At 39.9% G+C, this 21,663-nt stretch overlaps 1 protein-coding gene and 1 long non-coding RNA gene across 6 annotated transcripts in view; one reads left to right on the plus strand and one right to left on the minus strand.

Annotated features, from left to right (window-relative positions):
- Positions 1-21,663, plus strand: part of kcnip4a (potassium voltage-gated channel interacting protein 4a) — a 147,377-nt gene that overhangs the window by 72,652 nt on the left and 53,062 nt on the right. The window contains exon 1 of one of the 5 annotated variants that reach the window (XM_005468198.4): positions 15,058-15,553. The exons of the other annotated variants lie outside the window; for them this stretch is intronic. Within the exon in view, the coding sequence (XP_005468255.1) occupies positions 15,499-15,553 (55 nt within the window). The 5' untranslated portion in view covers positions 15,058-15,498. Of the gene's footprint in view, positions 1-15,057; positions 15,554-21,663 lie in introns of those variants that run through there. 5 annotated transcript variants of the gene reach the window in all.
- On the minus strand, positions 15,565-17,477 carry LOC112846219 (uncharacterized). Its single transcript, XR_003219079.1, has 3 exons — positions 17,257-17,477; positions 16,882-17,158; positions 15,565-16,005 (listed from the first exon to the last, which is right to left on the minus strand). It is a non-coding gene; the product is annotated as an uncharacterized LOC112846219 (long non-coding RNA).

The raw sequence follows: 21,663 nt of genomic DNA on the forward strand, positions 1-21,663 counted from the left end.
CAGTTGGTGGGTGGATGTAGAGGAGAGCACAGTGAAGATGGCTCTACATGTATGTGCTTGTGTGTTTGTTGAATTAATAATACCAGCCAGACCTCATGATTCGTAGACTGCACCAACCTGACAAGTGTTAGTGAAAGAGCATTTGACGGGGAGAGAATGGCGTACCCAACTCTGTGGATTATTGGAAAACAAGCTTGCGGTCTGAGACATGTAATAGCACCCATAATTTTTTTGCATAAGATTCAGCAAGAGGAAGGGATTCAGATTGAAAGATATAAGCTTTTTTGTCTCCTTATGTAGTTTTGTAGGTCCTCTGCAACTCTTTGTTATATTTTTCTGCAGAGCTCAAGTCACTGAGCTTCCCTTCAGACACATGAAATATCAACAGATTTCCCAAATAGTTGTTATGTTTGGTTATGAGTAGATGTGTAACTCCATGGGGTTAGGGCACAATTATCATAACTTTATTAAAAGTATTTGCCCGTCTCAGCTTTGCTTTGAAAATTAAAATTTTATCTGGTCCCATAATTGTTGATTTCGGTAAATACATCGACTGATTATATTAGCCCACTGATAAATTATCTGAAATCTAATTTTCTAAGATCTTGTGCAGGTTTGAACCACAGATTTGAAAAATCTCTTATTGTTTTTCAATAAAGTATTATGTCAACCAACACTAGAAAGAAGTGAAGCTAGAATACGAAGTTTAAAAAAAATCTAACACATTTAAATTATTTCAACTACAGACTCAGATCGGAGGTACCCTGGCTGGAAATTTATCCTTACATTTTCACATCTAGACGAATATATCGACCATCGATGTTAGGCTGAGCCTTACACCGACTGTTTTTACAAGAGCGATTTATTTATTTGCCCATGAGTACGTTTGCTAGTAATGTTGGTTGAAGCTAAGAGAAGCAGTCAACAGAAAAAAGAATAGCACTGTTTTAATGGCACCTTCCTCCAGCTGCGAACAAATGCACCCTGTGCAGAGTGAGCCCAAATGCAGTGATTCATTTACTTAAACTCATAACAGAAAGAAAGAAGGGCAGTAGCATATGTTCAGAAAAAAACAAAAGCATTTTATTTACATAAAAAAACACACACACAATGGTGGGGAAGGAAACAAAGAGAAACTGTATAACTGTGTTTACACGCCGTTCAAGCGTCTGTCTTACTCACTCGACCAAAAAACAAATATAAAATTAAACAAAAAAAAGTTAAAAATCGAAATGTATCTTCCAGCGAACAGTTAAATTAGTCCCATCATTAGTTAGTTAAATTTTGTTCAACTAAACTACCTGGTCACAAAAAATTGATTTGGATTAAAATTCAATAATTGCCACTTTTGTTGTTCATGGTTGTAAGCCCCATCAGAGGACTAACATGGCACAGACACCAAACTGCCTACACTCTGTTAATGCGTGTTTGTATACTTGAAGAAACAGATTACATGATATGTGACCGTTTCACCTTTTGCAATGGGAACTTGTCCTCAGCATAACATCACATAAACATTTAATAATACAACGATACTCTCCCCTTTTTTAAAACCAATGACCTCTAAGCCTAAGATCTTAATGTACTGAACTGAAACATCTCTGGAAGCAGTACCCACGGAGGTCGGTATTTACCATGCAATGCATAATTCAGACACACATATCTGCCAGTCAACTTAAAGTCATGTAATTTTTATGAGCAGGAACTCAACCGAATTCTGTTACATACACTGGAGACACAAGCTGGTTCTGGAAATATCCCTGGTAGGGTGAAAGGTCAGTCACTATAGTATTGTGTGGAGGTGGATTTAAAGGTTAGAGGGTTTCTTGACTTTGAGCTGGAGATAAAGAGAAGCAATGCGTCAAACAACAGTTAGACTGCTGAGGACTGGCACGTGATTAATTTATAGATCTGTGCCCTGTGGATGACTTACTTTGTGTAGCTTGCTCACATTCACTGCTTTACCTGCTCTATCATGTTTTACATCATACCAGGTCTGCAGTGCTGCATCTAAATCAAGAGAAGGGAATTGGATTATTGCCTAAAATGTGATCTTTTATCTTTTTTTACCTTTTTCTTGTACCTATCATCTCCTTAACATCCAGTAGCCCATTTTATGTCCATTTTTTATTGTTATATATTTCAGACAGGAAAAATAATTTTATTCCACTTGTCCCTTATCAGCTCTCCATTAGGATCTTCACACTGAGTTAAATATTCCAGTCTTGTCTCAGCATACCTTAGGCGCCATTTAATTCTCATTTCTCAGTTTAACATATTTGCTAAAATCGTCTCTGAAATTAAAAAATGTGTTTTAGTTTAAACCCTGCTCATCCCCGCCTTTGGCTTCTCAGCTTGGAGAGTATCGAGGGGTTGATGCATGTGCTTACAAAATAGAACGTGAAACTGTAATTCAGTTTATTTTTCTGCATTTTGCGTTATTTTTCTTTTATTATTGTGAAAAACTGTGTAGTTTTGCCTATTATAGCGTCTAAAAATGATTCAAATGAAGGGAACCTCACTAAAGCTGGATATTACAGCTTAATACTTTTGTTTGTACCACTTCAAAATGTATCTGTATATTGCACTAGGATCAACAAATTCTTGGCCCTGTGAGAGATTTACAATGGATTTGGTACTGAAGCAATTGCCTTTGCTTTGTCTCAGTATATTAAGAGACAGCGAGAGTATTATTCAGCACTTTGTTCTCCACTGTTGGTGTGAAATGTGCACGACTGAATTAGGCTGACGGGATGTACTCTGTGCTGTAGCATCCGCTCAGAAGACAATCTGTGACTAGAAATGTTCATCCTTGGTCGCTTGTTTCCGAGGATGCTTGTTAAAACCAGGGGCGGATCTAGAGAAATTTTCTTAGGGTGGCATGAGGGTGGCAAAGAAATCAAATGGGGTGGCAAAATCAAAGCCTTTTTTTTTTCCCCCAAACACATATGCAGGTGGTTACATATGGTTAAAATGATTCAAATGCAGTAAGTATACACGTTTTTCATATAAATATAGTCTATAACTTAATTATTGTCTGTAGCCCACATAATTACACACTTTAGTTACATAAAACATGTGAGTTTTGATGCTATGTACAGTATAGCCTGTATAATAAATAAATATGTAGCCCAATAAGTATAAAATTCAGAAAGCTACACAACACGGGGCGGTTCATTTACAAACACAAGTCTAACTTAAGTTTCACACTGTTATTTGTTAGAAAACAATCACATTGTTACAGCTTAAATTACACAAAATGTCAGAAATCTGCACTGTCATGAACAAAAATTTAAACCTAATTTTTCATGATTTGTTGGATGAACCCACTGAGGTCTGAAATACAACCGACCATTTTTGACTCCTTTTGAGTTTACGTTTGTATTTCACCCTCAGATTGTTTCATTTTATTTTTTTTCCCCTTGCCTTGTTTGGTTTCATTATTTTCAGCTCAACTGAATTTAGTTGTTTTTTCACTGACATACTGCATTAGTATTACTGATCTGAAATCACACAAAGAACTTAAAATCCTAGTAGTATTTTTTACTGTAAAATAAACCACAGACATGTTGAGTAAATTTTTATAACTTGAAATGCAAATATAAATTGTACATTTTGTAAACATACACAACTATTTATCTAAGAATGCAGCCAATACACCTGCCGTTTTTTTTTCATTTTGTACAACCATTTAAAAATATTACTAAAACTAAAAGGAGAGAGGTGTCGCAATAAGATGCCCCACAAATGATGTGTGCCAGTAAAAAAAAAGTTTGTCCACCAAAAGACAGAGGAGAACAGCACAGGGACTAACCTGCAGGCCTGACAACAGCAGGTGTATCACTCCGCTGGTTTTCTACTTAGTGACAGTGTTTACATTGCAAATGTGCCTCTGTGACATTCATTAGTGCCCTCACTGACACACAAAACAAAACGACTACACAACAGAACAACTACACAACACAACACAACACACTAAGTATACACTCCACACTAAACGTCACAAATCTCCCACATCTAAAAACTCTCTCTCTCTCTCTCTCTCTCTCTCTCGCTGCCGTTACCGTCACTCCCAAAACGTTCCCCTCTTCCTAAACAACCAAATCCCACGTGCTGACTTTTTTTAAAAATTGGTCGACATGGTGCATTTTTCCACCGATGGGAAAGAGGTGGCTTTTTTCCCTTTCTTTACTGTTATCGCGCTGTCCTTAGAAAACGCTTAAAACACACACACACAAAAACGTGACGACAGTATTTAGAAAAAAGCGTGGCTTATATATATGATCATAACTCTGGATTTACTGGCCTGTAATTAAAATTTAAAAACTTTGAAGTCAGAACTTTCACTGTGGGCTGAAAAAGAGACTCAGCGTGGCTGCAGCTTGTTGCTATGTCAGCTTACATCAGTCATGTGATTTGGAGGTGCAGCGCGTCCGTGGACCACAGAGGGTTAATAACACTCACCTTCCTTCCATTTCCAGAGTGTAACATCCAACCACCTGTGCAAAATCCGAAATTCCCATGGTGTTGTTCAAAATGTGCTCTGGCACAATCATAAGCATCGCTTGCTACTGAAAACAAGAAAAAAGCCGGTCCTGCTATGGGCTGAACCATTTGTTAATGGTGGAGGGGGGGAACACTGCAATATATTCAGTTTTAGCATTTATATTCACTGTTGACTGTAACTACGCTCAAACTGTTAATGCTATCTTATTTTAATAAACAACACTGTCATATGCAAAACTGGGGTGGCACTTGGGGTGGCAAGGGATCATTTTAGGGTGGCACTTGCCACCCCATGCCACCCTTCTAGATCCGCCCCTGGTTAAAACAATAACAACAGATCATAAAGCCGTTAAAAACCAATAATACGTTTTAGAAGCACTGTTTGTCTGCAGGCATTTTATACCTGTAGGTCTGGGCTGTTGCTTCAAAGTAGATCCCTGTGTGAACTCAACAGTGTGTGTGAGGCTGGCTCTGCTTTACACAGCCTTGTGGATTGTACATATTGATTGGCTTCCACTTTCAGATCAAAGATGCAAAGAACCGCAGAGGCCACATTAGGGATTACGGTATTTCTTTGCAAGCAAACATGAGTGATTTAGAGAGGCATAAAACAGACACATACTAATATCCCCCTCTCAATCTGCAAGGATTAATGACCAGAAGCTGTTGGCATGAGTTCAGCAATTAAATTGGATAGTGAATGCATCTTTTTAAGGATAATCTTATTTTGAGCTGCTGCTGTTCACATTCACATCCTCTCTTACCACAGTACATCAGATAAGACTACTAATAGCAGAGTAAATCGACTCTTTCTCTCAAACAACATCATCACTTTCTGACAGCCTTGGAAAGAGAACTAAATATCAGCTTAACGTGATGAAACTCATGCTGCAACTTCCCAGCACTGACACGTAATCTGGGTTTCATGTGGGTAACGTAAGAGAGCAGGTGATACTTGAGGATTCCAGTAGCTGCTGGCACAGATATGGTTTGGTTAAGGTCTCCAGGTCTGTGTAAGAGGATGGATTGCAACATGTCTCGCCATTTACCCAGGGAAAAGGGTTTCCTCTCCACCCTGTGGTTTATTAATAGCGAGCTGGTGGATGTCGGGCAGGCGACGCAGTGTTAGCGGTATTGACACGGTTAGTGTTTCACCTGTCACTGCTGCTGATAAGCTGTCATCAGAGCCAGCCTAATAGATTTTAGATGAGACTTTGGCCCACAGTAAGTTGATGAATGCATCATTTATTGCACTTTTTGTGACCTTGGCACAGCCAAGGCTGTCTGTCTAAGGATATTAAACTGTATTTCTCAGCTGATATTATGAACTTCTTCAAATCATATAAAAGAGGTTAAAAAATGACCATGATGGGCAAAACATTCAAAGTGGTCAAGCCTATGGAGCAATTTCTACTTGTCATGTCACGTCTTAGTGTGTAGAAATTTTGGCACACTGTTTGATGTAGCTTCACCCATCCAGTGACCAAACCTTTACTGGAATAATTGCCAACTAAATTATTTTTAATAGTAACCATTGTTTTTGCTTGATCACAATTGGATCTTAAAACTTTGTAGCTTTCACCAAACTAGCATGCTTTAATCAGGCAGCTCCAGGTGGCTAACTAGCATGGTCATCATTAGCATATGGCTAAATATCATTTTATTTAAGCTAGATCTTTGCATATATTTGTACACATGGTGTTTACACCACCACAAATAGTGATGCCTGCAAAAATTGTTCACAGATCCTGATCGAAATAGGATTTTTCAGAACAATACAAATACCGATATTTGATGATTTAAAAACCTAAAATATCAGCCAATATTTTTTCTTTCAGGCGCACAAAACAGATTTACCTAAAATGTATTATTTATGACTTCTTACAATGACAATGCAGTTTTAAAATAGTCTTGTTTTTCTTGTTATTGTTTGTTGCATTAAAAACGCAACAGTTTTTTATAACAATAATGTTAAAGAGTGCCCCCTGGTGGACATACTATGCAACATCAACAATCATAGCGTCGATAAAAGATGTTTGTACCTGCTTTACTTTCTACATTTTCATTTATGAACCATTATAAATACCAATATCAATGTGTCAGGAAATAGTTCATATCATCGCCGCCCTGTCAGACTCGATGTGCTAATATACGATATGTTCTGTCAGCTGACTATAGTAATGAAGTTATCCCCCCTCTTTGCAGCAGCTATCAACTTCCTCCCCTGACTTCCATGCACAAAGCTACTGTACCTTATATAACCTTTACAACATCTCTTCCAGGAAACAAATGCTCTTTCAATATGTCTGTGATTGCTCAACAGCAGCTCTTTGTAAGCCGGTATTGTGACCAAGAAGATAGTGCCTCGATATGAGACGGCGAACTGTGGATTCGGTCTTTGTGGTTTCAGAACCATTACGCCTCTATTAGCAGGTCAGTTTACTGACCTAATAAATCTACCAGTTTATTATGAGTGTTGTCTTTTAACTGTGACTTCAGAGGGGTACTCTGAAGCTCAAAAGAGATCCGTGTCATTAATCCCTTTCCCTGTTACAGACCAGAATTTGTCTCTAATTAAAAGTTTTCCACCGGTTTTATGTCTGCATAATGCCAAAATACAAATTTCAAATGTGCACCAACTACTGATGTTCCTGATACCCCTGGGATAAGTCCCCACCCACTGAGCTGAACGGTATATATGACTGAAACAGAGTGATCTTATTAAAGAGCACATATTTAATATGTCAGTATAATTTCTCACGCAGTGAACTAAACTGCTCCCTTGCCATCTCAAGCAGAACACAATTGAGTAAGATACGCGTAGAATGATAATGTACAGTATCTGGCATTGCTAAAATGAACTGGAGTGAGGAGGAATGTTTATTGCCCTTGGGGTTTATGATCGCACCGATTCAAAGGAGCATTAAATTATGTTTTCATGTTGCTTGTGGATTGCTTATTTTGTGATATTTGTACCCCCACAATAGTTGGCAATCATGCCACTGCATGTGCCTCAGAAGGTTTTATTGGGTTCATCCTCACATCTCAGCACGAGTTTCATCGTTTTTTTTCCTTTTTTATTTGGAGATGTGAGAAGCTATGATTCACGGCGAACACTTCTCATTACGCAGCTGCAGTGCAATATCCACTGTGTTAAGAAGCGAGGAAAGTGGTTTGGTTAAGGGGAGGAAAAACAATAATTTGGTCTTCCTGCATCAGTGCGGATTTGTTATTTGTTGCTGCTCAGTGAGATTTTTGATTTTGGCTTGACCCGACACATTTCTCAACTGGCTGAGCAGAAAAGCACCACTTTAGCAGCTCTGTTGTAATTTTTCGATGCCGCTTTGGACACTTTCCGACGTCGCGCACGCCTCAGTGGGCACTGATCTGTAAGAGTGGGCTCGGTAGACAGCAGCTTCGTGTCGGGGAGGGTTGTAATAAAAGAATGTGACACAGGCGCGGCCTACGGGGTTCACAGTGGCAGCAGGTGGGGCCGGGCTAATGACAGATCCACTCGAGCGGCTGCCATTGAGCCTCACGTCCAAGTGTAACTGCTCGGCTGACGTTGAAAGCCTCATATAACCACTGGCGCAGGGTGTGGGTTTGAAATCTGTGTGGCGTCTGGGCTGCAGTAAGAAGTTATTTGTTTTCAACAGTTTCTCAGTAATGCTGCCTCGTTATGCTTCATATGGCAGCAGGACAGTTTGATTAAAATTATGGCCTGCTGCTTGGTTTTTATTATGGCTTCGGGAAAGTTCTGTACTTGGATGCGTCATTAAAGGTAGTGCTGAGTCATACACCTCTCCTCTGTTTACGGCTGTGCAAAAAGGGGGAAGAAAAAAGTTCATAAATACATTAAGCTCGCCAATTCTTCCTCTGTCTCTTCCACATCTCCCCAAATGACTGTGCTACCTCATTGAACACGAGATATTTTGTTAGCTAAGATAGAAGCAAACAAATAGCGAACCCACTGGGGTTCACTAAACATTAGAGCGGCTATATTGCCGCACTTTGCCCTGTTGTGGAAATTGTTTTGCTTGTTTTTCTGCCACAATTTGAAAGGAAGTAAGCTTTTTCTCCTGGACCATATTTGCCTGTGATTGATGGCAGTTGGATGCAGCGCACCCCACGCGGTCCGGTGCCCACTGATACAGACCATCTGGGCAGGTAGTGAAGCCCAGTGTCATTGCAGCCACACGTTATGGTTTAGACCAGTCCCAGGATGTTAGAAGACTTTACAGACGGGGGCGTAGAAGAGAGAAAACACTTTGATTGCTGTGCAGGAAAAAGAAGGAGCTGAGTGTGCATATTCTGATTCTGGCATTTTTATTGTTGCATCATTATGATTTGTGTGCAAGGGAAGCCATTTCTCTTACATGACTGCAAAGTAAAGCCTGCATGAGCAAACTCTGCTACATAATCTGCTGCTGCTGTGCTTTGAAAGTAAGCCTCATGACAAACCCTGCACCCACCATGTCTCTTATGTCCTCTAAAGACCATTCTTAATTGATCTCCAATGACAACCAGCAGGCAGATTCTCCCTAAATCAGGAAGTTGGGTATATCTGCTGCCTAAATATTCTTGTTTTGGACAGTGGTGAGCTTGTTTTTAGAGGTTGCACTGGGCTCAGTTTCTGCTTTTCTGCATCCATTAATGCATAAAGCATAAAGCAGTCATTTTTTTCTGCCGCTTTACCAATATACTGTAGCGACACTGTATTCCCTGCATTGCGACTTAATGGGATTCTTTCTTCTTATCTTGAGCTAAATGTACTCCTGATTAAGAATTTTTTGTCTTATGGTAATGACTTCCGACTGAAAAGGCTTAATGTACCATTTTCCTGTCCTCCTTCAATTTCATTTCCTCTTGAAATTGTGCTTATTTGCTTGTAGTTCTTAGAGAGTTTCAGAAAAATGTACTGACTCCTGCTTCGAGTTTTCCATCACGACCGAAACTCTCAGCAGCCTTCAAACAGGCGGGATCGTCGCTGCCTGGTGTGACATGTTCTTTTTTTTTCTTCTTTCAAATGTATATTGAAAGAAGATTTATAGTTTGTTTTAGAATAATCTCTTGACACCTTGCAGTGTACTTTTGGCAGGCTGTGGGTTGCGTCACGGAAAAGAAGAGAAAAAAAAGCATGTCTGCTCTCTGTTATTTACATTGTTCTTTTTGTCAAGAGACGCTAATCTTTGTTATAAGATCTGTGTTGCGTGTCATGTGTGGTTGTTTAAAGGTAAGTGCTTTTCATCTAAATAATGTTTAGATAGAAGAAGTGGGAGCACGGCTTGCTTGCTTTTAGCAAGGTAATGTGACATTATTGTAAAGATCACGAGAAATGATTTCCCTTCCAGGTATGTATTTGGACTGTTAGAAGGCTGTGTGTGGTTTTCAGTTTTCAAGATCAATTGCGCCCTCTACTGTCTATTCTCATGCATGCAACTGATGGTGGAGCAAAAAGAAAAGCCTCGCTGTATGCTAGAGGTCATGGCTGTGTTTGTTTAATAGAAGATGCTCTTTCACTTTGATTTTTGTCAGTTTCTAATATATATAAATATATATAATTATAGAATTCATCAAACAAGCTGATTATACTTGTAAGTCCACTTTTTTCCCTATTTCTGTTTTTTTAGCCTAATTTAATGATATACGGCCAACACTAATGGCATGCCAGCAGTTAATTTTATGACTCTCTCTCTTTATGTATGTATAACAAGGACTGATGGAGGACTAGAACTCATAGTACTGCAACTTATGTCCTTATCAAGGGAAAAGGGCTTGAAAATCTCTTACTGTGAGATGTGATGAACAATGCTTATTGAGTTTGTCCTGTTTCTGGCACTGATAACATTTTGAAAAAGTGAGCAGTGTATAGTAAATGTTGGCTTTGTTGAACTTGCACAGTTTTGCTGCCACTTAGTGGACAATGTGAAAACTGAGCCATAGCAAAAGTAATACATATTGCATAGCATTTGGACGGTTGTGGCTCAGGAGGTAAAAGCAGCTCGATTTGCCCCTGATGGATCCATGAACTTGCTGAATTAAACTAGTTTAAAGCTGTATGAGTTCCAGTGTGTAGGTTTTTTATTAACACAGTGAAAAGAACATTTTTTAAAATAGTTTAGTTTTAATTAAACACAATGTAAAAGTGATGAGTCTCTTACTTTCTCACATTCATTCCTTAAGCAATAGAAAAGCCTGGCACAAATTAAACAATGATAAATAAGTATAGTTTTGTTCTCTGGTTTTCTCATCAGTATTACATTATGGCCAGAAATAAAAATACACCTGCATATATTATTTATTCAAAGTCCAAACTCGAGTAAAGTTAGTTAGTTCAAGACAAATTAGAGGAGCTGATTAAGTGAAGTTGATCCAGCCATCGGTCTAAACCAATGGTGGACCAAGTGAATAATTGACATTGTGCCCTTAATATTAACTTCATTATTATGATTGTTGACAAATTATTCTGTGCAAATTGCACTTGGTCTAAAAACTCCCGTGGCTTAGATACGGCTGCTTAAACATTGACAGAGCACGAATAAGTCTCTCATAAAATCAGCAAAGACCCACTATAAATGTTCTCTATTATCAGTACACCAGCAAATATTACCTAATGTTTATCCCCAGTACATGTTGTGTTTACAAGAAATACGCAGCTAATTAGATCTGAGATGTGGTGGAAACATCGAGTAATTGTGTAACTCTGTTGATACATGTTGCAGATGTCAAACAATTGCATGTTTTTAGCTTGAAGAAAAGAAAACATAGCGTTCACTCTTGGTAATAAAATACAACATACAAAATGCCATTTCCAACGAACACGTTCTCACTCCTGAAGCGTAACATTTTACGCTAGGTGACAAATCGTCCGTCTATTACGCTTTCGGCCACCCAACACGTCCCTATATTACGAGTTCAGAAAAATGAGGACACATGAGAACCGTTTGGAATCAATCTACACATGTGCGTTTATTTTACTTAGATTACTTTGGAAAACACTATCTAACACGATAAGGTTATGGTTAGTGCTGGAATACACGGTTGGAACCTGGGTTACCGCTGGAGCGTCATTCTATTCGATTTCATCCACAATCCGGCGCGTATCATAGGAACGCGGAAGGTCACCTTTTGCGTTCCCATGGAACGCCTCGAGACGTGACAAATTGTCGGTATATTACGCGTCGGGAGTGAGAACAGGCTGTTCCAACACATTCATCAGTACTTAAAATTAACTTATAAAACTGCAGTAGTCAAAGTACTGCTGTCTTTCTTTGAGTACATCTCGTTTCAATGCATTTTATGGGAACCTTCAGTGGATGAGCTCCACAGTTCAATGAGTTATATTCAGTAAGCAGAGAATTCACTTAATACATTGTATGTGTTTATGACTAGGATACACCCTTTTTCCAAGTACAACACGTTCCAAAGCTGTACATATTTGAGCTTACTACATTTACCATAAAAGACTTGTGACTGGCCCCTCCCCCTACTTTAAGTGTGTGCTGGTAGCAGCAGATGGCCTAGTTCTGCTGGAGGTTTCTTCCCGTTAAAAGGGTGTTTTTCCTTCCCACTGTCGTCAAGGACTTCCTTAAAGTCGGCTGTTAGATTGGTAAGGTTTGTCTGTGTTATTATGGTGCCTCTCTACCTTACAGTGTAAAGCCTTAAGACTTCTGTTGTGACTGCTGTTGTGATTTGGCACTGTATAAATAAAAAATTTTAAAAATCATGGAACTGATTAAAACTGACTTGATAATCTGAATGAATCATGAGCATTAATAGACTTTGGAGTTTTTAAAACTGGTTCAAACGATCCTAAATCAAACGTGCTTTCCTCTTTCACCGCTGCTTTTAGACACTTTCATTTACAGCGCATTGCACCATTTTTATCAGTTACCTAATCTGTACAAAAGGCCAAAATAAACCATCATAACCTTTTTTAAAAATGTTTGCAGCTGAGTTTCAGTCAGGTTCCCTCTGGTATATCATTTATTCTGTGCACTCTGTTTTGATGGATTGCACGCACCTCCTGTTTTGGTCCACCTGCAGCCACCTCTTCAGACCCCAACCTGTCTGATTCATCGCTCTCATCTCGCTTCAGTTACTGTTCACAAGCTTCCTGCAGCTACGGCTCAAGTGCAATTTGCATTTGCCTTTTCCCACCCTTAGTTCAGAAGACAGTGAGGCTATGGCTCGCCAGCCTGTGCTGAGTCACAAACACCTACAGCCTTCCAGGATTTCTTTTAACGAAGCGCTCTATGTGCACGGTTTGATCAACAGGAAACAACGGGAGGAAGAAAGTAGGGAAGAGGGAAAGAAAAGCGACAGGAGAACCATATAAAACATGTTTGTGCGTGTGGGCAGCAGAGCACCTGCCTGCTTTAGATGGTGAAGTGTTGATTTCTTGAAGTTACAGTTGGATTGCGTGCTGTTTTGAACAGCGGTCTTTGGATTTGACCAGGCCTCGTTGTTACCGGAGAGCTCTGTAAACTTCAAATTCCAACTTCGTTCCAATTACGAAGCACTTATGCTGCTATTGCACTTTCTCTCTCCAAACCCATGTAGCTAATCAGATTGCTTTTAGATTGTTTTCCTCAAGTGGTGTGGAATATGCCTCAGCATATGCGGGGATGATTCACCCCAGAGACATTTGATTATTTCATCCTATTCTCTGGAGTGTCCAATTTAATGAAAAGTCATTACTGCTCCAACATAATTAGGATACCCTTTGAAGAGCCATGCTCAGCTGGTTTGGACCAATCTTCAAACTGGGTTTGAAGATAGAGTTCATATTGAGTGTCTATACTTTTGACACTTTCTTAGAGTGCCAATTAGGTTTACTATAATGCAATTTTACTTGGTTAACTAGCTTTCATTCACACACACTATACATGCATATATTCCAGCATTTCAAATTATGAGGTCAGTGAATGCACAAATAATCTTTATGAGCCGAACGCTGATGTTCTCTAATAATCAGGCTCTTTAAACGCTCTGTTTATGACTGCTACTCTTGGATCTGTATGATGCCAGAGGGAGGGGATATACTTTTTATGGTTGTCTCAGGCACAGAAGCCCCGCCCATCTGCTGTTCAAATATGCTGTTTGCAAGGAACCAGATAAATAACAGTTATTGTCAACTGAGAATCATACAAAGCCACATTAGTAGAGTTCAAGGATAAAAATATGGAGGTGGAAATAAGCATAATGTTTCCACTTTAACTGTCAAACACTGCAGTGGTAAGCATCCAGTGAGTGCTGTGGTTGTCTGAAAATGGTCATATTAATGAAGTCAAATGAAGGCAGTAAGTTATCGTCCTGTATGTAGCCAGAGTAATGCTGAGCCTGTTTAAAATTGCTGTTCCCTGACCCCAGTGGAGGAAAATATAGCATGACAAATAGCATGAATGGTTTTGCTGAGTATGAAATAGCGAGGTGGTTGGTATTCTAATGCTGTAGTAAATGCTGGTCAGATTCCTTCAGGAGAAACATTTACTAAAGAAATGGACTCTGCGTTGGTGATTTAAAGGTCCTTGAACCTCAGAATAGCTACAGACACTCATTTGTCTGTTTCTTTTTGTGTAGATTACATATATACTTGTAATAGTTATTATACTTATTATAGTTTCGAGAGTGGGTTTGCTAAAGGTGGAAGTTAAACTGCACTTTAACTTCTGTCTGAAAGCAACAAAGAACACATAGCAGGCAGGAAGCAGGTTAATGGAGTGAGCACAAATTGGTACTTGATTGCTGTGGTTGGCTGTTCTTTTCTTTTTTTTCCTGAATTGGACTGCTGTCACACAGTTCATGAAATGAATTGCGTGTGGGTGGCATAGGGAGCGGAAGTATTTTTCATTCTATTTTCCTCTTGTGATGTGTCACATCAGGCAAAGCATCTCTGCTGTATTTTTTTTTTTCACATGTTCCAAGCAAAGGATGAGAATAAAAGAGATGTGGGCCTCAGCGTTTTTCTGACCTGTTGACCGTCTCCGTAATCCTGAAGATCTGCCACGAAGTCAGCCTGACTCTGCCACGTAAGCGGGTGCAGGATCAGCGCTGAAGAGGCAATTACTTTATTTTTCAGGGTGGATAAAGGCATGGAAGCAGGAGACTTTATTCGATGTTATGAGTACTGAATCAGTATTGCATCAGAAACCATTCTTATATACATATCATGCTGTCATCTCTCATAAAATCACACTGCAAGATTATCTGTTGTAAGTTTTCTGCTATACCTCGGTTGTAGTAGTTGGGCTACGTTACATTAAAACTGCTCTGTCATTAATCTATAAAATGGTTGTCAGCATTTGCAAGGAGACTTTAAATTATGCACAAGCAACGTTGCACATAATTTAAATATTTACACCAGCCACCAGCCTGAGAGATCAGCTCTAACTTACTGCCGTGGACACAGCGTGGTTTTCTCCTCCCATTCCCAGCAGGAGATGTAGTTAAAAGGCAGCTAGCGAGGAAAAATGGCTATCTACAGTATGAGCTCTCTCGCTTCCCTCCAGTTTTACCCTCCCCGTGTGAGGAGAGGTCTGTTGAAAAGAGCGGCGACAAACACTCTCCACAGCATGCTTCTGCCTTTCTCTCATAGCGCTCAATTAATCTAGGTGCTCAAGTGGTACAAAGTAGCTTTTTCAGTGCAGAGATCAGCCAGCAAGCTCTCACTTCATAGTGGGAACACTAGAGGAGGGAGGGGGGCTGCAGAGCGTGCGCGTCAAAATTCAAAACTCAACAGAGGCACGCATGTTTTACTCCCACTCCTACCGCTCTACGTACAGCCCACCTAACACGGTGAATATAAAGGAGAAGTTTGGACCGGAGACCAGATTTTACTTTATTTTTTCCTAATGTGAGGATCCCAGCATATCACTGGATTTTCTTTTCTCCCTCCGTTTTCACTCTCAAGCCGACCCAGTTGTGGGAGGGAAAGTGTGCGAAATCTAGCAGGACTTCTAGATCACTAAGCGAGAAAGTCTAGAGGGCATCATGGGAGCTTTAATGGTCATCTTCTCTCTTCAGCCAAAACAAAGACGCAAGACAGGTACGCAAGACTGAAGATTTGAAAATAACAAAACTAATTGTCTAACCAGTAAAGTAATGATCACTCTTTCACTGTATGATGTGTTTCATACAGATAGTGTGTGTTTGTGCATATGTGTGTGTGTTGTGAAAGTTCCCTGTTAATCTTGTGTTTTCCTTATAATCTCAAATGAATTCACAGTGCCACACCAGCAGTCCATGAAATTGACTCGAAATTCGCCACATTTCGGTAAACGTTTGAGGCTGAACTCCACAAACTTGCTCGAGTTTTTCCATTTGCTTTTCACCCGGTATTGATTTTACCGTGACAGCACACAGACACACCCACACACACACACACACACACACAGCATGCCACACGCGACTCTCTGCCAACGCAGTCGCACAAGCTTATGTTACATCGCCGTATCCCTCCAATAATGTGCTGATCAGCGTCACCGTCACAGCTTGTCACTGTAACAAAACACAAGGAAGTCCAGTCTTTATTAAAGAACAATGAAATATTCAGTGGGTGGCCAGTGGACAATAACTGACAGAGGTTATATTTAGTGGTGTAGTGGGAGAGAGACAGAATGGATGACATGTAAAGTATAGAAAGTCATATTTCACTTGGGTATTGTTGGAGGGCTTGAAAGCAAAATGAATGAGGGGCTCTATGTAACTCTCTCAAGCAATAGATCACAGAGTGTGCTCTGTAAGCATTTTATAGAGACCCAGAAAGGAGAACATGGGATCCAGATACACACTATCTTGCAGGAGATTTCTTGCATATATTGTGCCATATGCTTGCTGTTCATGTATACAGTGTTTATAGCTTTTGCAAATTAACACAGAGCTGAGATTTTTCAAAATAGACTGCTGTGCCTGTCGATGATGGTTGTTAGTAGACTGTGATGATAAACGTACAATACAAAATTATTATGAAAGAGTGAATTCATGTTGTCAGACAGACAGTTAAATGGGTTTTCACACTCCTAGCTTGCTGTGTTGGTAAAATCGGTTATAGTTGGCTAACTGAGCAGTTAACTGCTTACAAATTAACTTCCTGGGTTGGTTGCAAATACAGATGCACTGATTTCAGATTTCAGATTCAGACTTTTTCTGATCGTAATTGATTTTCTTAGATTGTAAATGTTTATAAATTCACTTGTTTCCACATTTTTCCTCGTACATTCTTTGATTGTTTGCTAATACTGAGCTTACTAGCTCGTGGCTAGCTCTGCGCTCTTGCTAGCTTAAGCGTTATCTGCTTTTCCTTTATTAGTGTCTTTAAAATGTTCAACTTGGTAAATGTTGTTTAAGTTTCTCCTTAGGTTTGTTGTTACATACCTTTTCATGGTGGTCTCCTTGCAGTTTACTTTTAAAAACACTGTCTTCACTCGCAGCTAAGGGCTGCTAACGTGTGGCAGTGAGTCCGGGTGCAAGTATTAGCCTGCCCCGCTGTGCGCTGCGCATGCGTAAAACAGACCGGTACATAATTGTATATTGTATGTGAGGTTGACAGCTGGTCACCCGTCAGGCCTGAGCACTGGAAATCATCCAATTCATGTCCTTGGCTAGTCAGTCAGTGAATCTCTTAACACGTCCTCATCAGTTGGCAGTCCATCTGTAAGACACAGAAATGTTTGTGCTGCAATGTAGTTACACAAACCTACTCGTTTTGTAACAATTTATGATTCACAGTTAACCTGTTCATTAACATACCATACCATCACGTACCACACACGTGCAGCCATCGGTTTAGACTCAAACTGGGGCAGTAAATTTTAAAATTAACATCATGTCATATTGAAAAAGATTTAAAACTAGCGACTGAGACACTTATCATGAATTTTACTGAGGTTATGGATCAAGTGAGCAGATCTTTTTGCAGCCAGAGAAGGAACCCCTCCTGCTGGCTATTAGGAACATTGCAAATTCAAGGAATTTCGGCATTAGCCTCTCAGACTGTAGCAGCATCTTTTACAACAATGAACCTTGAAGAACAGCCTGTTAACTGTCTTGTTGGAGTATATGAACACCCACTTCTTCTCCAGGCTAATTTGTTTTATTTAAAAAAAAGAAAAATATTCACCAAAAGTTTTTTTTTTTTTTTAATCTAACTATTATTTATTTATTTATTATGCAAGGAAGCTTGACAGGCCCTTTCTAACATACTTACATGTTCTGGGAAGGCGTGTATTGATCTCTAAATTAGTTTATCAAGTGATTAATATTTACTATCACTTTTTTGCTTTTAGAAAATGAATATTTACTAGATGTACAACAGTATATCAATACATTGGTATTGTTATATCAGCATTATGTATAAATAAGATGTCATTTACCATTGTTAGCAGCCAATACTTTACTAGTACTGTATGTCACACCAAATGTTGAGAAACTAGGGAACAAATTTCAACCAACACCTGGAAAAAAATCAGTATTGGCACTGAGCAGATTTTAATTTTAAATGCTGGTATCCAGAATTTCACAAATGTGCATCCTTAATATTTGCTGCTGTTCTGTTCTGTGGACTTTCGGTTGTTGATCAGCAAACTGAAAAAAGAGAAAAGAATAATGGATGCCTCCTTCAGAAAGAAAGTGAAAAACAAAACTACGGCTCTTACATAATCGAACAAAGCGAACCCTTTTAAACCCTTTGTTTATTCTGCAAATCCAGCTGAAACCAGTTCCACTGCTGACATTTCTGTTTCCTCAAATCATGTAACATACTGATTCATACCATAGAAGGTCTTTATATAAAGACAACATAAAAAAGATGCTCTGTCCGAGAGACCTCGGTGCTATTACACTACCCACTTTAGTATTTTCCATTCATTTTCATAGCTCCACTCATCTGCATGATAAGAGCTGATGGTCCAGTAAGTAGTCACAGGAACTCTGGCCTCCAGCTCCTTTTCAAACATGCACCTGGACCACTTTCGAATCTCCCCACAGTGTTTGAAATGTTTCAAAGATAATAGACGTGCCAGTCTCATTATGGTGTTGTTCGCTGATGTGTTTGGCCTTGTGTTCGGTGTCATTTAAATCCCTCGCCTGTTTGTGTTGTTGGGACCCTCTGCGAGTAGAGTAGAGTTTGTGTAGGAGTAGCTAGGTACACTCAGAGGTAGAGCCCTTCAAATGGAAACGGCAAAACATTAACTGCAGTATGACTCAAGCTACCGCACTGAAATTTGTTCAAAACATCCTGAACTAGCGGTCTGATTTTTTTTCTTTCTGTTTTTTTGGACTAATTGCACGTCGCAGTCTAAACTAACAAGTGATGGTTCATGTTCTCGTACTTTCCTGTGACATTTACACAAAGGGCGACAGAGATATCCAGTATCCTTCTTGTCGCTGGCCCCCTCTCCTCCCAGGCCTTCTGGTGTTTACAGAACTGAGTGGAGACTTTGGCCGACCACAGGGACAGCAGATGTCATTTTAAGGGGCAGCCGTGCCACCGATCACCATGTTTGCTCACAGCCCCGTATGATTATAGGAAAAACAAGGTGATTTTTATTTATTTTATTTTTTCTCGTTGAACTGTACACCGTAACTTGCTTTTTAACAAATCCTTCAGGTTCTGCTGAGCACACTGGCAACAAAGAAACATATTTAAACTAAACTCTATTAGCTCGAGCACCAGTTTGGAAATTGGTTTAATTAAAGTCATATCTGAGCAGTGCCCGTCTTCCTCAGTCTCAAAAAGACCTGCGGGAAGTGTTTTTACTGTATTCATAGAGTCTCTGAGTCAAAGGCAAATCACTGTAAAATGGACTGTGTGCCAAAAGCACTTTCAGTGGATCTCATTATTTTTTTTCCAACCCATCTGCCACATGCACCATTTTTCGCAGAGCTGCTCATCGTGTTCAGAAGTGCTGGGTGATGTCACAATGTGACAGAGACTTGAGAGAACATTCGGTATGCACATGGTTCCTTAGCACAAGGTACAAGTCCATTGATGAGTATCACAGTACTAAGTGAAAGCTAATCAGACATCCCCTAAAGAGTCAGGTTGTAATGATGTTCTGGAATGTATTGTCTCTGCGAATTATTCTAAGTGAGTGAAAAGCAGACCTTCAGAAAAGACTTGACATTCCCTTTGTTAACATCTGTATGAAGTGAGGCCTAGCCTGCACTTTTTGGATGAATCTCTACCGTCTCCCTGGGAAAATTATCTCAGAATGATATCCGAAAAGTGGCATTGCTTCTCGTTAAGCCATGTGGCATGTAAAAGACAGAGCTATCCATATTCTCTGATATGCAAATGTACCCTCAGCTACTCTTGCAGGAGTAAATGAGGAGGAGGCGGGGTTGGGGGGGTCACCTATGGAGTCTCTAGTTCCCTTTGGATTTCTCTTTTCTTTCTTATGTTATCAGCAGCGCGTAATCTCAGTCCTTTTCAAAGTCACCCTGTCATTATACAGTATTGGTTTTGCTGCTCGCTAAATTAGCATTTAAATTGAAAAGTGAAGCCACACTGGTTGGCTTTGGGCTGCGAGCTTGTTTTGCGTTTCCTGCCGTGGCGTGGTACTCGGTGCAGCAGTTTGTTCGCTGAAATTAATCACTCGGTTCCCACAGGGCATGGTGACCAGTATTAAGAGGGTTCACTTAGAACTGGATTAATGAATAGCTTCCTGCTCGGAGGAGCTCAGCAGGTGCAGGAAAATAGGCTTAGCTTGAATGCAGAGTGACGTGGCTAGCAGTGGGACAACGGCAGTTCCTACTGACATCTGTAGAGCAACCGCAGGTACTTGCTGTCACTCCTGGGTGCAGCGCTGGTTTGATCAATACTTAATTTGTCGCCATAATAATGCATAACACTTTGTACTGTTTGTTGAAAGGTAGGATAAGATGACAGAGAGGCAATGATCCAAAGCCAAAATGTTGAAGTATAGTTAGAGATGTGACTGTGTCTGTTTCATTTATGAAAAACAGCATTTTGCATTTACAAGTATTAGGATTCATCACAGGGCCCCATGATGGTGAAGAGAAAAGGCTGACTTGCCACAAAAAACAGTGCCATGCCCTTTTTTGGCAATAGACGATCAAGCATTAAAATTTCCAATATGAGGCATAATTTCAAAGCCAGTGGCTGCAACAGGGTTTTTCCTGGCTCAAAATGGGCCTGCTGGGGGGCTGGCTGCATGAGAAAGCACCGTTTCATACGCAGAATAAATGAAATACCATTTGAAAATTGTATTACAAATATTTTTATTGCCATCCTGTTGATTTTTCTTTTGGGAAAGGCCCAAATCCTCTTTGGGGCATGTTAAAATTATATAGAGGCAATGGCAGTGTCTGGAGGAAAAGCCTCGTTGTGCTTTGCTTTGTTACCACTTTAATGGGCTTTGACCAGCTGATTCTTGCTTCTTCCACCTGATGGCAGCAGGTCCAAACAAACAAGCTTCTTGCAGTAAGATGGAAGAGGGGAAAAAAAGAAGCTCAGTGATGATTCAGAATGTTAAAATGTGGCCCTGTCAGATTGCCATTGGCTAAAACCTCAAAGTAGTGAAAATGCCAGCAGATATGGGCAACTTATCTTCTGCCAAGTTCTGCTTGGTCAATAGTGCAAATCCAAACAGCGCTGAGCACAAACTAATCAATTTTAAGCATGTGTTGACGCAGTTCAGGTAGATGATTCTGATATGTCTTATTATATATTAGCTTCATTGATCATTTCAGACCTGTCCAGAATAAAAGTGCCTGATTTGCCAGTAATATTGGCAGAACAAAACAAAAAAAGAGACATTTGATTTGATTGATTGTGTTCTTTCGAAACACATGAGAAAGAAAATGTCTTCAACTACAACTTTGACTGCACAACCCATCTCATTACTGGGATCCAAATCACATCAGTTTGCAATTAACCATATTCTTTGAAGGTTACAGGCCACTGGGGCCTTCTTGTGTAATTTTTCCAAACAAATGGAAGACATTAATTTGTTTTAATGCCATGTTGCAGCGCTCTGCTTTGTCTGCAGATGGGAATTCAATTTTAACTTAATTTAACGTAAGGAAAGCACGTTCCTTCCCCCCGCTGCATTTACGTTAAGAGGGGGGCTATACCTGCAGGTCCACTGATCACAGTTGTGATCACATTAGCTTAAATAGAGGAAGAAGCTGGAC

Source organism: Oreochromis niloticus, linkage group LG3 (assembly GCF_001858045.2).
Source record: "Oreochromis niloticus isolate F11D_XX linkage group LG3, O_niloticus_UMD_NMBU, whole genome shotgun sequence".
Classification (NCBI taxonomy): Eukaryota; Metazoa; Chordata; class Actinopteri; order Cichliformes; family Cichlidae; genus Oreochromis; species Oreochromis niloticus.